Source organism: Rattus rattus, chromosome 5 (assembly GCF_011064425.1).
Source record: "Rattus rattus isolate New Zealand chromosome 5, Rrattus_CSIRO_v1, whole genome shotgun sequence".
NCBI classification, from domain to species: Eukaryota; Metazoa; Chordata; class Mammalia; order Rodentia; family Muridae; genus Rattus; species Rattus rattus.
In genome coordinates this window covers 63,065,519-63,081,068 of record NC_046158.1, presented here as the reverse complement: position 1 = coordinate 63,081,068, position 15,550 = coordinate 63,065,519, and the positions used below count along the sequence as shown (strand labels likewise).

General features: G+C 36.9%; 2 protein-coding genes across 2 annotated transcripts; one reads left to right on the top strand and one right to left on the bottom strand.

Annotated features, from left to right (window-relative positions):
* Positions 1–4,904: 4,904 nt before the first annotated feature.
* LOC116900251 (olfactory receptor 1013-like) lies at positions 4,905–5,840 on the top strand. Its single transcript, XM_032902003.1, has one exon. The coding sequence runs from the start codon at positions 4,905–4,907 to the stop codon at positions 5,838–5,840; it is 936 nt and encodes a 311-aa protein (XP_032757894.1).
* Positions 5,841–14,078: 8,238 nt separating this feature from the next.
* On the bottom strand, positions 14,079–15,014 carry LOC116900250 (olfactory receptor 1013-like). The gene has a single exon (XM_032902002.1). It carries the CDS (start codon positions 15,012–15,014, stop codon positions 14,079–14,081), a length of 936 nt encoding a protein of 311 aa, XP_032757893.1.
* Between the last annotated feature and the right edge of the window lie 536 nt (positions 15,015–15,550).

Genomic DNA, 15,550 nt, shown 5'->3' with positions numbered 1-15,550 from the left:
ATTCTGATAGGTCTGCATTATATGTTATTTGACCTTTTTCCCTTACTGCTTTTAATATTCTTTCTTTATTTTGTGCATTTGGTGTTTTGACTATTATGTGTCAGGAGGTGCCTGATGTTTGTAAAAGATACAGTCTCACAATAATCTACATAATATGTCTCTGGCTCTTGGAATCATTCACCCCCTCTTCTACAATGTTCCTCAAGCCTTAGGTGTGGAAGTGTTTTATAAATATAACCAATGGAACTGGGTCCATAATTCTATATTTTAATCAGCATAGTATGATAACTCTGAGAGTACAGGAGTTGCATTCATACCTTGGCAGTAACCAACAACTCTCTAACTGGATATAAGACTTGCTTAACACATGATAAAACATGCCTGTTCTGGAAACTTAGCTAATAAATGCTAATGAATTCACGGTTACTAGAGAAGAATCTATGTTCACTACTTTACTAAATTAGCATGTTCCCTAACAATAAGCATAGTCTTATTCTCTCATCAAGAGGACTTTGCAGTTACTATAGAATGCCAAGGATACTATAGGAATGTTATCACTTATAGACCAAACAGTACTATAAGACCAAATAAATAAATTCATTTATATAAGTTTTTGTAAAAAGCTGTTACAGAGACATTGTCTTTTATTCTTAGAACTTCAATGGATTCTGCATCCTCAGATGGAAGTGGGACATCGTTTTCACAACCAACTACCCTGCAAAGGCTCAAGAATGTTGTAAAAGAGGAAGCAGAAGGAAGGTAAGAGGTATAGGATGTAGATGGATAAGGCAAATGGGGGCCTCTGTGTATAAGAGAGATATACTCTTGAGCTCTCAGTAGTTGTAGTTCTTAGCATAAGATCTCTTCAAGATTATGTCAACCTTTCAGCTTAGATAGATAAGTTGCTTTTCAGGTCCCTACTCTTTATAAGAAGCTATTAGCTGGAGGGAGAAAAGGCATTCTTTCTGAGGGTATTCCCACTGACAAATTCCTTGTGTTAAGGTCAGGATCACACACCCATTCACAGCATTAATTAAATTAGTGGGTTCTAAAAAAAAAAAAAAAAGACAAAAGGTTGAGACCAGCATATGTTGAGGGGCATGTTGGAATAGGTGTAGGAACGAAATTGGAGGATGAATATAATCATATGTTGTTATGAAATTTTCAAAAATAAAAACTATAATACAAATAAAAATCTTCAAAAGAAAATTAGCAATTTCTATCTTGTAGTGAGTTCTTAAAAGAATTCTGTCATAATTATGAGACTTATCTACTGATAGTTCCTATGACCTCCATCTTTAAAAGTACAAAGAAAAAAGTGTTATGGGTATGGAAGAAAGAGCCTTGTAAGAGGCTGAGCTGTCAGAGCCATTATCAAAGTCCAGGACAACAGCCAGCTATGCCCTGTGTTCAAGCAAGGAGTCCACCCTTCACTTTGCACCTGGACATTGACATGCCTGGATAAAGTCATTAGGTACACAGTCAGTAAAAGATCCCAATGATCTAATTAATACAGTTCACATAATGAGACAAAAATATTGAAAAACTGTAAAGTATACTTGGAGGTACAAAACTGAAACATCAACCTGGGGAAAATATGTAAATTTATATACATGAATAGGCAAAGCATATATGTACCTGTTTTATTAAATTATCTAGTAAGATAGATAAGAGAGAAATAATTATGATTGATTCATTTATCACCATGACAACATAGTCAACAATAACTTTTTCTCCATCATATTTTAAAATATCCAATTTATTAACATAGAGTTTTAATTGTCCTATGGGTCCTTCCCTGTAGGCTGTGAAATCCTAAGGGTTTTCAGCAATCTATAACTCTGGGAATCCAAGAGCTGGCATAAAAGATTTAGGGTAAAGAATAGTCAGAGTTAAATTCATATAAGATGTTGTTAGTGAAAACAAGGTAAGTCTTGTAAATTCCTATTCTTTTTTTTAAGATTTGTATTTGTTTGTAAAATTATCACTATAGCCTTTTGATAAAGTTATGTGGTATGTGCTAGAGAAAGAATCTCTTTTAGATATCTTCAACCTTTCATTTCCATTTTTGAAACTGCTAATAGTTGACTACAGAAGTAGAATTTTACGCCATTAGAGACAAAAATAAAAACATCAATGAACATTACAGAAAATTTTTAGGAAAAGATAACTGTACAAACAAGTAGTCGAGGAGCCATAACCAAAGAGACACCCTCTGAATATCTCAAGAGCAACTGAGATGGAAGAATAAAGGATCAATTTTGAGGTGCATCCCTCTGATTAGGTCACTGTGAAAATGACAGTTCAGAAGAAGGAATGACAGGAAGAAATAAAAGTCAATGTAGAATAGAAGTAGTTCACGAGGTCAGAAGGAAGATAGCAAGTAAAACTCTAGCCAACTACAATATTTTAAATAGAAAGGCAGTAAATGCCACCATATTCCAACTGTGTAACAGTTATCAAAGGACATGTATTTTGAATGACAATATACTAATGGCTTTATCTGCAATATTTCCTTTTTTTCTTTTTTTAATTGAATATTTCTTTACTTACATTTGAAATGTTATTCCCTTTCCCTATTTCCCCTCTGGAGTCCTCCTATCTCTTCCCCCTCCTCCTGCCTCTATGAGAGTGTTTCCCTACCTACCCACCCACTCCCTCCCATCTCTGCACCCTGGCATGAGCTTTCACAGGGCAAAGGACCTTTCCTCTCATTGATGCCCAATAAGGCCATCCTCTGCTACATATGTGGCTGGAGCCATGGGTCCCTCCATATGTACTCTTTGTTTGGTGGTTTAGTCCCTGGGAGCTCTGTGGGGTCTGGTTGGTTAATAGTGTTGTTGTTTTTCCTATGGGGTTGAAAACCCTTTCAGCTCCTTTTGTCCTTTCCCTAACTCTTCCATTCTCAGTTCAATTGTTGGCTTCGAGCACCTGCTTCTGTATTTGTCATGCTCTGGCAGAGCCTCTCAGGAGAAAGCTGTAGAAAGCTGTATCAAGCTCCTCTCAGCATGTACTTCATGGCATCAGAAATATTGTCTGGGTTTAGTGACAGTATATGGGATGGATCCCCGGATATTTCCATAACTATAGGAAGAAAATTATATCATCAACATTACAGAGGAAAATCAGGTTAAGGCTTTGTAAGTAAGCCATCTGAGCTCATAACTCTAGAAATTCTTAGCATCACAATTAAAACATAGCACTGTTCACAGTTCATGTTTTTGAAAGTTATATTATGAAGGACATTTAAACATTCATTTTACACATTTACAGTATTGTATTCAAATTTATAGTCTTTTTCTTATTAATGTCATTACAAGCACATATGTACATACATGTATTCCTAAGTATAAATTGCTCGGACTGTATAATGCTACTTGTATATATGTTTTCAGGGCTGAGCATTTGCTATTCAACAGACAATTGATGTACTCTTCCCTAAGCAAGACTGTCTTTTCCATTCTCAGCATATCTTAATTGTCTCTCATTGTTTTTGTAGGGTTGAGGCCTCAGGTTGCCATGTGTATTTCTTTTGTCATTGTTCAGTTCATGTTTAGGCAGTCATGATTCTGAGACTTTATGGAAGTATCTTCTGATATCCCTAGGAAACAATCTCACCAAACTCCATAATCCTCTGGCTCTTGCAATTTTTCTTTTCCTCTTCCACAATGTTCCCTAAACCTTAGGTGTGTGAATAATTTTCAGATGGATCCATTTGGACTAGCCTCCACAAATCTGCATCTTGTAGGGTTATTTTCTATCATGCTCTCCTTCTGCTGCAAATAGAAGTTTCCTTGTTGAGAGGTGAAGAATACACTTATCTCTATGAAGACAAATGTTTAGATTGTTACTAAGGTTTGTGCTAGATTAGTAAAGTAATAGTTGTAAATTTTCCTCCAAAGATCCACGACTACACTAGCATTTAGTAGTTGGTTGGGTCTCCAGTTTCAGGCATGATTTCTATCCTGTTGAACATATCAATTAGAGAGCTGTTGGTTACCACCATGTTAGGTTTGTCTTCAGTGAACTAGAGTTAGATAACCATACATGGTTATTATCTCATGCTGGTTGTTATTGCAATTTTATTTATATTGGTGTTCTGCCTGCATGGAAATCCATTAACTACATACTATATACTATCAGAAGCCAGAAGAGGGTATGGAATCTCCACAACTGAAGTTACAGATGGTTGTCACCTACCATGTGAGTGACTGAGAATCTAACCTTTGTCATCTGAAAGATCAGCAAGTATTTCTAACCGCTGAATCATCTTTCCGTCACCTTGGTTATGCATGATTTTCTTTTTGGCATGTTTATATGGCACAGGCATAAATGACATTGACATGTCTAGAGAGGTCACCAACACCAACAAGTTTGCTGAGATTTCTCATTTGCACAGAAAATATGTCTTATCAGTTCCCTATACATATATTTCAGCTGAAATTTGAAGAAACATTGTACTTTTTTCAATTTAGAGGCTTGCCAAGTACTTGTCTCCTTTCAGTTAAATCTTGCAACCACTGTCTTCTTCCTCCTCCCTCTCCATGTTAATATTATTTTATGCTTTATACTCTACAACTCACAAATTAAATACAGATATACTTTAACTATTAGGTAGCCTATGCAAAAGCCAAATTTATTCCAAACATAGTGCTTCTATTTTTCTGCTATTGGAGTTTCAGAAGAGGCCACCCCATGAAGCTGCATTCTTATTACAGTCATTGAATATATGTTTAGACTTCAAGATTTCAATCAACTACAAAAGAACTACAGTGTTCACACTGGTACTAGTGCTCATTATGTACAGAAGCTTATCAGAAACAATATTGACATGTCATATGACATGTCATACTAATAGAGACAACTAATCTCTTCTGTACTCCTAGGTACAAGCTTTTTGAGGCATGGAGAGGGGCAACCACACAGTGACTGGCTTCATCTTGCTGGGCTTCTCAACAGACCCTGTAATGGAGAAGATACTGTTTGTCCTGTTCCTTGGAGTATATTCCATGACATTGATAGGAAACACCACCCTCATCATATTGATCTGCAATGACTCCAGACTCCACACACCCATGTATTTCTTCATTGGAAATCTGTCTTTTCTGGATCTCTGGTATTCCTCTGTCTATACTCCAAAGATCCTAGTGACCTGCATCTCTGAAGACAAAAGTATCTCATTTGCTGGATGTCTGGCTCAATTCTTCTTCTCTGCTGGATTGGCCTATAGTGAATGTTACCTACTGGCTGCGATGGCTTATGATCGCTACACTGCTATCTCTAATCCCCTGCTTTATGCTCAAGCTATGTCAAGAAGATTGTGCATCTGTTTGGTTGTATATTCCTATACAGGAGGATTTGTCAATGCAATAATATTAACTAGCAACACATTCACATTGGACTTTTGTGGTGACAATGTCATTGATGATTTTTTCTGTGATGTTCCACCTCTGATCAAGTTGGCATGTGATGTTAGGGAGAGTTACCAGTCTGTGCTGTACTTCCTCTTAGCCTCTAATGTCATTTCTCCCACTCTGCTCATCTTGACCTCCTATCTCTTCATCATTGCTGCCATCCTGAGGATCCGATCCACCCAGGGCCGCCTCAAAGCCTTCTCTACCTGTTCTTCACACCTCATCTCTGTGACCTTATACTATGGCTCCATTCTCTACATCTACTCTCGCCCCAGTTCCAGCTACTCCTTAGAAAGGGACAAATTGGTGTCTACCTTTTATACTGTATTATTCCCCATGTTGAACCCCATGATCTACAGTCTGAGGAATAAAGATGTGAAGGAAGCGCTGAGGAAACTCTTTAAGTTAGCTCATGCTGAAGTCTAAGTTGACACACACTTAGTAAGCCAGGACTAAATGATAGCAAACTATTTGAGGGCAAGGTTGAGAAACTGAGCATCAAAACTAAAATTTCCATCTTTTGAAAGTCCACCAAAATATTTTGATTAGGCTACATGAGTTTTTATTTAAAAGTATAATTTTAGTGTAATAAATAATGAGTTACACTGTAATATCTTCAGGTAAGTATGTAATAAACTTTTTTCATATTCACTTTGCGTTTACTGTTGTCTAATGATTGAACTATACTCTATAGTATTGCTTACAGCCTCCTGTTAATATTAAAACTGTCTGGGGTTGGGGATTTAGCTCAGTGGTAGAGTGCTTGCCTAGCAAGCGCAAGGCCCTGAGTTCGGTTCCCAGCTCTGAAAAAAAAAAGAAAAAGAAAAGAAAAAAAAACTGTCTTGATTGGGTGTTTGAATAGGGTGTGAAATAGAGAAATATATACTACTTCCTCAAAAGACTGGTTTACTTTATTCTCCCTCTTACTATCCATGTATAATGCCTATTATGGAGATATAGAGAAAACAGCATATGGAATTGTAACAGATGGGGAATATACCTTAATTTCTTCTGTCCAAATATTATCAAGGGTTCTTAAATAACAATCCATATGAATATGGAATGTCAAATTTTATTTTAAAGAAAGAGAGGAGACAACAATTCTCTATGAGTCAACAAACATCATCAAAAAGGGGAGAATAAGAAATTAGAACCTAATATACCCGGTATGGTGTCTATAGCTACTTGTTTTTTTTTTTTATTTTAATAAGTTTAAAATATATTCAGCCAAAATTCCAGCATAGACAGAGAATCTAATCATGAAGCCTCACTGAGAGCTGAGAAGCTATTGACAATGTTAACTTCTGGAGGAGACAGAAATTATCTTCAAGGATACAGCCACTAAAAAGCTATTACACTTCAGGAGAATGTCCTACACTCAAACGCATACAAGCAGTAATAAGATTCAGCAACGTTCAAACAAAAATAGGGAGGTCATGAGTAGGAAAAGTGGCATGGTAGTGGTATGTTGGGAGAAATGAAAGAGGAGAAAGCAGAGGTAGGTTTGATTTTAAAATGCAGTGAGTGAACGTATGAAATTTCCAAACAATATGAAAGTTTGATCTCTGATTAAGAAACCTCTTATGTGCAAACACTCATTTCCATTTATGCAAATGATATTGAATATACTTAGTCCTAAATCAGCAATGCACTAATATTATTTCTTTCTTAGTTAAACTTTCCTTCCTTAATGCACTAGTTTTGAGTTTATAGTGTTATTTCATTGATCTGAATGTATATTTAGAAGAAGTCTAAGTGTACTTCAGAGAAATTGTCCCAAGGAAGTTTCCCACACAAGTCTAAGATAACACCTACAGTGATCTCTTTCCCCCAAATACCACTTAGTAACATATTTATTGACCCAATAAAGTAAGTTAAATACAAAAGAGGCCTCAGCAAGTCCTTGAAAAACACACCAGTGTAGAAGTATTCTCTCTGGTTTCGACCGCTAGAGTTGAAGTATTGAGCTTATGAGATTATAAGGAATAGGCTCAGAGCTAAACATAGTTTTTACAGGTTTAACAATGAGATATCTGGCAGCACCATAAACAATTTTTGCAGAGATTGATAATGGTAAAGACATTGGCTTATGGCAAAGAATACAGAGAAAAGGCACTATCCAGGTGGATCAGGATAGATACAAAAAGAAGAAACAATAGACTCTCCCTGCAAACTTTGCTGTTGTTGAGTTATTTGTTTCATTTTGCCTGAAGACATTATTTTCTGCTGATGAGTGTGATGTTAATGTCTGATCTGTGGGGAGGCTTCTGTGAAGTACTAGCCTTCCCTTTAAGATAACACACTGGTTAGAGTAATATACAACCAAAATAATTCATGTTTCTCCAAAACTTTAGAGAAACTCTCAAATACTTTGACCAGTATTATAAGTATGTAAAAATAGTATGGTTTATAAGATTGTTTGTACATACTCCATTGGTGATTTATCAAGTAATTATAAGTAATACCTACTAAAATGTAATTATAAAATCTTGTTCACAAATCTGATTCTCACCATTCTAAATCTTCTTCAGCCAGTAGTATGGCTTAGAATTTTTTAAATCAAACTTAATCATTGAAATGATGTTATTTGCCCCACATACAATTAATAAATGGTCAACAAAATGATTTTTTAAGATACAAAATACAAGAGCAACAAACACTCAAGTGCTCAAACAGGTACATTAAATGGTTTATATCACACAACAGGGGAATAATGATAAATAAAAGTCATTTGTTCAATATTTCATTGTTCAGAAGATTGCTTGTTGAATTTAAGTGAAATAAATATACAAGCATGTCTATGACTGAATGATTTAGAAAATATAATAAAAGCCCTAGCAAGAGTGATAACCTTTGTGCTTATGGCTATAATGTCTTTTATTTTTCAGTGTCAACTGACTTTAATTGTAAAATTAAAATGTACTGAAGAAGTTGAAATATCAAATGAAGAATTTCAAAAATGGCAATAAAAATGATGAATAAACTCAAGGGGGGGTAAAGCAAGTCACTGAATGAAATATACAGACAAACTAGTCATGGGATAAAATTCACAATATAAGACAGAATAGAGAACATTTGCTGATATGGAATGGTTTGTTCTTTGTTGCAATTCAATCTGTTGGCAGAAATCAATTAACATTATTTTTAGAGATTTCAAAAAAAAAACAAATATAAATTAAGAAATTCTGTTTGTATACAAATTCGGGCAAATGGTTGAAAAACTATCATCCTGACTTCAGAAAGACATACATGGTAGATGGTGGCTATTAGCCCAAATGCTTGAATTGCCTAGAACAAATGAAACTAAATCAAAATAATGCAGATCGCTAGAGACACAGCCAGAATACAGCAAATACAGAGGCGTATGCCAGCAGGAAACCACTGAACTGAGAACTGTTGAAGGAATCTTCAAGGAGCCCATATCAGCAAATGCAACCAACCAGAGCTGGACTAAGCCACTAAAAGACTTACATGACTGACCCTGACTATGACCTGTTTGCAAATGAATTTGTAAGAGCACCATTGGTCCTGCTAAGATTTTGACTGTTGGGGAGAGGCATACATGGGGGGCTGGGTTGGGGGGAAACCCATAAGGAAGGGGAGGGGAGGGGATTTCCTAATATGATATAAGAAATACTAGAAAATTTTTGTTTGTTACAGGAATGAAAACACAGCTCTTCAGGTAGTCATCAGGTTGAGGACAAACATATTTAGAAAATACAAATCAGGTTTGTCTTTCTCTCACCCATTCATCAGTGGGTTAATTAGTCAGCAAAATATAATGTTCATGTTTGCAATTGTCATTTGTGAAATATTACATTATTTTCCTCCATGACTAGAGAATTTTGGCATCTCTAGTCATGGAGGAATAATGTCTTTTTTTAAATTGGTTGTTTTGTATATTTACATTTCAAATGCTATTCTTTTTCCCAGTTTCCCCTTCAAACCTCCTTAATTATACCCCCTCCCCTGCCTCCATAAGGGGGCTCACCCACCCACCCACTTCCAGCCTACCACCCTATCATTTCCCTATGCTGGGGCATCAGTCTTTCACAATCAAGCCTTCACAGAACCCAGGGCTTCTCCTCCCATTGATGCTAGCATCTTTGCCACAGTTGTTTCTCAGGCTATAGATCAGAGCACTTTGACGACCTCAGTGTAGAACAGAAGGCCACTGTCCTATTCTGGAGAGCAGTTTGAACAAGGCCTTGGTGTGAGGGATTTTCCTAGGGGATTAAAACCATAGATCTTGGAGAGGGTGCTGAACAATTACAGAAAGGTAAAGCTATAGAATTTCTAAAATAATATGTAAATATTCCACCCAATAGGAAGTTTTCCTTTAGCTGAAAAAACAAACAGCTCAAAACAGCTTCAAGAAGTCTCTGAAACAGGTCAGAATCTCTAGGCTTCTACTCCCCATGTAAATAATATGGGCAATAAGGAGTACTGAGAGATGTTCTCAAACAATCATGGTAGGAGGAATTGGTCACCAAATCCCACCCCCAGGTGAGAAGGTGAGAGCTGTTAGGAAAGGATCACTTTTCTTTAATGGTTTAACCCATGATAGATTAAACACCCTCCAGAGATGGCCTCACACCCAAGAGTATTGTATGTATAAACTGAACTGGATTTGCTTTAGAGGCAAAGAATAGGAATTTTGGTGAGAATATGGAAACTATATCTGAGAAGAGTTACTGCAGAGGGTTGGAATAAAATAAAAATATACTGTTTACAGACTTCTCAACAAAGTGCTAAAAATATCATTTAAAGGAAATAAACTGCATATAAAAGTGAGAACTCACCCATGCTACATCATACAAATTGGTTCATTAAAATGTATCAAAGTGAATAAAGAAAAAAACCCTGCAAATAGAGTATTTATAAAAACCAATAAAATGAGAGAGAGAGAGAGAGAGAGAGAGAGAGAGAGAGAGAGAGAGAGAATATCATCTCTGCAGCAGCTGTATTCCATGTTACTTTCACTGGACCAAGAAATTTCTGTGCCACACCCCCCTCCCATTACCCAATCCCCACTGCTACATGCCACATATTTCTATTCATTCTCCTGGATCTCTGAACTTCTCTCCTGTCTCCTAATCCTAATCCTGCCTCCCCATTTCTCCTTCCCCTTCCTTCTCCAACCCATGTCCCTCCCTCCCTCAGCCCCCTGTGATTATTTTGTTCCCCCATCTAAGTGGGATTGAAGCATCCATACTTTAGTCTTATTTTTGTTAACCTTCCTATGGTCTGTGAGTTGCATACTGGGTATTCTGAGCTTTTAGGCTAATATTCACTTATCAGCAAGTACATACCAGGTATGTCCTTTTGAGTAGTTACCTCACTCAGAAAAATATTTTCTAGTTCCATCCATTTGCCTGCAAAATTCACAATGTCCATGTTTTTTAAAGTTGAGTAGTATTCCATTGTATCACAAAGTGTATCACATTTTTTGTATCTATTCCTCTGTTGAGGGACACCTGGGTTGTTTGCACTTTCTGGCTATTATAAATAAGTCTGCTATTGACATAGTAAAGCACATGTCCTTGTGATATGGTGGAATATCTTTAGGGTTTGCACACAAGAGTGGTATAGCTCGGTCTTCAGGTAGAACTATTTCCAATACTCTGAGAAATCACCAGACTCTTTTCCAAAGTGGTTGTACCAGTTTACAATTCCACATTATAGAAAGTGTTCTTTCTCCACATTCTTGAAGCATCTGTTGTCACCTGATTTTTTTTTTAATGTTAGCCATTCTGATTAGTATGATGTGAAATCTCAGGGTTGTTTTGATTTGCATTTCCCTGATTAACTAAAGATGTTGAACATTTCTTTAGATGCTTCTCATCCATTTGAGATTCCTCAGTTGAGAATTCTCTGTTTTGCGGTGTACCCCATTTTTAATTGGGTTATTTGGTTCTCTGGAATCTAACTTCTTGAATTTTTTTTGTCTATTTTCGATAATATTCCTTTATTGGATGTAGTGTTTGTAAAGATCTTTTCCCAATCTGTTGGTTGCTGTGTTGTCCTACTGACAGTTTTCTTTGCCTTACAGAAGCTTTTTGGTTTTATGAGGTCCCATTTGTCAATTATTGATCTTAGAACCTGAGCCATTGATGTTCTGTTCAGGAAATGTTCCCTTGTGGCAATTCACTGGAGACTTTTTCCCACTTTCTCTCCTGTTAGATTCAGTGTATGTGGTTTTATGTGGAGGAGCTTGATCCACTTGGACTTGAGTTTTGTATTAGGAGGTATTACTCGATTCTTCTACATGCAGACTGCAAGGTGCACCACTGGAAAGTCCCAGGTACCTGGGATGCAAGAGGCTCCCAGGATCCAGCAGGGATGACATCAGCTAAAATGTCCAACAGCAGGCACATAGAACCTGAAGGGACCACCTCCAGTATAAATTCATGACACCCAGTTGAGAGATGGGGCCACCTACCCATCTCAAAAAAATTTAACCCTGTATTTTTCCCCTCAAAAGGAAATGAAGGGACAAAAAATGGAGCAGAAACTGAATAAAAGGCCATCCAGAAACTGCCCAACCTTGGGATCTGCAGACACCAAACCCTGACACTATTGGTGATGCCAAGCTATGTTTTCAGACAGGAACCTGGCATGACTCTTCTCTGAGAGGCTCTACCAGCACCTGACTAATACTCACAGTCAGCCAGACATTGATATGAACCCAGGGACCCACAATGCAGGAGTTAGGGGAAGGACGGAAAGAACTGAAGGAGATTTCAACTCTATAAGAAGAACAACAGTATCAACAACTCCCTCAGAGTTCCCAGGGACTAAGCTACCAACCATAGAGTATACATGGGCTGGTTATAGCTCCTGCTACATATGTAGTAGAGTACTGCCTTATCTGACATCAGTAGCAGGGGAGATGCTTGGTCCTGTGGATGCCTTAGAAAATGGAGATGTTAGAGATCTGAGGGAGAGCAACCCCTTAGAGGCAAAGGGGAGGGGAGATGAGATGGGGACATCATGGCAGGGAAACTAGGAAGGGAACAACATTTGAAATGTTAATAAATAAAATAATTAATAAAAAGAAGAAAAGAAAAAATAATCCACTAGATGTTACACAAATTTTTCTGCCTCATACTTGCAGTTTCTCATAAATGTATAAGCATTTCTGACCTCTACAAAGTTTAGTGAATTTGTTGCTATATTCCATTCCTCATGGGCTCCTGTACATATGTGGCATATATAAACATATGCAAGACACACATAGATGAAAATAAATAAATATATTTAAATGTTAAAAAAGGAAGAAATCTCCATGGACTCTATGTATCTGGTTCCAAATATGAGTTCAGGAGATTGAAAGTAACTTTTCTACTACCGTGAATGGCACAACATAGCAGAGGCAATGATGTCAAAAGTAACTCACTTATTCTGTCTTATTAAGATTTTGCTGTATAATTATATCACACAATATCTCAATGGAATAATCGAATGAATTTAAAATTGTTTTGAAGACCAGATATATCACTGTCTGTAACCAGGATGTTGTGAGTCCATGTGTAGAGGTGTGTATGTGTGTGTATGTGTGTGTGTGTGTGTATGTATGTATGTATGTACGTACGTATGTATGTATGTATGTATGTATGTAATAAAATTCTGTTTAGTTGTGAGGAAAAATGGAATCTACAGAAAGTTGGATGCATCTGGAAAGTACTATTTGAAGTGAAATAATCTAACCTCAGAATAATAAGTATTACATGTTCTCCCATATATGAATTCCAGCTTTCAGTCAGTGAAAATGCCTGTGCCGACACACACATACACATTAACACAAGAAGGAGAACAAGCTTTGAAGTCTGAAGGGAAGGACAAATAGAGTAAATGTATGGAGGAAGGAAAGAACACACTATGGATGAGGGTGAACATGGATCTTCAGGGAGCACAAGACACGTCAGAGGAGTAGGGAGAAAGGGGAAAAGAGAATCAAGAAAAAACAAATTTTGATTGAAAATGCCATAATGAAACCTAACACTTAGTGTGGTGTTTAAATAATAAATAAGATTAGAAAGAAAATTGAGTAAGTAAATAGGATCTGAATTTAAATTCTCAAATCTCACATAAACCTAAGCACATGTTCTGTGTACTTCTGTTCCTGTGATAAAGTAAGAGACTGAGCATACCTGTACACTTACAGTCTGTTTCACACAGCAGTGAGCAACAGAGAAAGCCTATTTCAAAAATGATGGAAACAGAGTTTGTAACAATGACCTCCATCTGCACAGCTTGGCATTTTTGTGCTACTGGCACTAACACACACACACACACACACACAACATAAGTAAATAAATAAATAAAACAAATAAATAAACACAGTGTATTTGTACCATTAAAGTGTTGAATGTGATGACAATTTACATCAATTACATACATACATTAGAATAATTTTTAAAATATGAAAAATTAAAAAATGAAAACTATAAGGTTTTAGGTGGGAAAGAGAATTGTTTTAATTTTACAAACAAATTAATATTATCTTGCTCTCTCAAGAAATACAAATTAACATACAGAGAACACAGTCCTTTGTATGCACACTAAGAGATTGTCTTTACATTCCTAGTATACTTATTTCTGATAATACCAGCTAAGAACAATTGCATGATGATCAACATTTTTAAATTGCTTTGCCAGCCTTCATGACAACTTGACTGTGTCTAACATTTTCCGCAAGGCTTCCTTGACATCCTTATTTCGTAAACTGTAGATCAAAGGGTTCAGCATTGGAATCACTACAGTGTAGAACACTGACACCACTTTGTCCCTCTCTAGGGCATAACTTGTACTTGGCCTGGAGTAAATGAAAAGAATTGAACCATAGTACAAAGTGACAGCTGTCAGGTGGGAACCACATGTGGAGAAGGCCTTGAGGCGACCCTCGGTGGAGCGGATCTTCAGGATGGCTGCAATGATGAAGAGGTAGGAGGCCAAAATAAGTACGGTGGGAGTGATGACGTTAGAAGCCAATATGAAATAGAGCACAGCCTGGTAGCTCTCTTTCACATCACATGCCAACTTCACAAGAGGAGGCAGATCACAGAAGAAGTCATCAATGATATTGTCTCGACAGAAGCTCAGGGTAAATGTCTCACTGGTGATAATGGTGGAGTTTGCAAAGCCACCAAGGTAGGATGCTGCAACAAGACTGACACATAACCTTGGGGACATAGCCTGGGAGTAAAGCAAGGGGTTGGCAATGGCCACATAGCGATCATAAGCCATGGCAGCCAGTAGGTAGCATTCACTGTAGGCCAGCCCAGCAGAGAAGAAAAACTGAGCCAGACATCCAGCAAAGGAGATGCTTTTGTCTTCAGAGATGCATGTAATCAGGATTTTGGGAGCATAGACAGAAGAATACCAGAGATCCAGGAATGACAGGTTTCCAATGAAGAAGTACATGGGTGTATGGAGTCGGGAATCAGAACAGATGAGAGAAATCAAGGTGATATTCCCTAGCAGACTGATGACATAAATGGTGAGGAAGATGAAAAAGAGTACCTGCTGTAATACCATGTCTCCTGTGAATCCTAAAAGGATGAACTCTGTCACCTCAGTAACATTTTCCTCATCCATATTTTGTGTATTTATGGTGCTTTCTGTGAAAAGATTAAATTATGGTTGAAATTGTTCACTAAATATTTTCTCCATTATCTGGCATTCTTCAAGGTGGAAAGTAAAAACATTGCTCCATAAACATCGTTTATTATGAAATGTATGCATACTGAATTGGTCTCATTGCTACAAATGGCAAATCATCCACATGTTGCCCAGAGACATCAATTACTAAATAGATAATAGCGCATGTCACTTACATTTTCAACCTAATGTCTCTATCTTTATAAACTTGTATGTTCTCTTTTAATTTAACATCTTTTATTCTTTACTTTGGATATCATAAGACATTGATAGTTTCAGAAACAAATGAAAGTACTCCATAAATGACTTCAGTAATTAAAATAACTGATGGTAATATCTAGGAAAATGTCACTGATTTTTCTTTAAGTCTCCAAAAGCAAAAATAAAAGATTTCTAAGCAGCTTTATTCACATTTGTCCACTATAATTATTAAGTATTTTTCATGGCTGCTCCTAGCTACACCCAAGTACTGG

Excerpts from the sequence above, each read along its gene's own strand:
- LOC116900251 (XM_032902003.1), top strand. The coding sequence starts at position 4,905 with ATGGAGAGGGGCAACCACACAGTGACTGGCTTCATCTTGCTGGGCTTC.
- LOC116900250 (XM_032902002.1), bottom strand. The coding sequence starts at position 15,014 with ATGGATGAGGAAAATGTTACTGAGGTGACAGAGTTCATCCTTTTAGGA.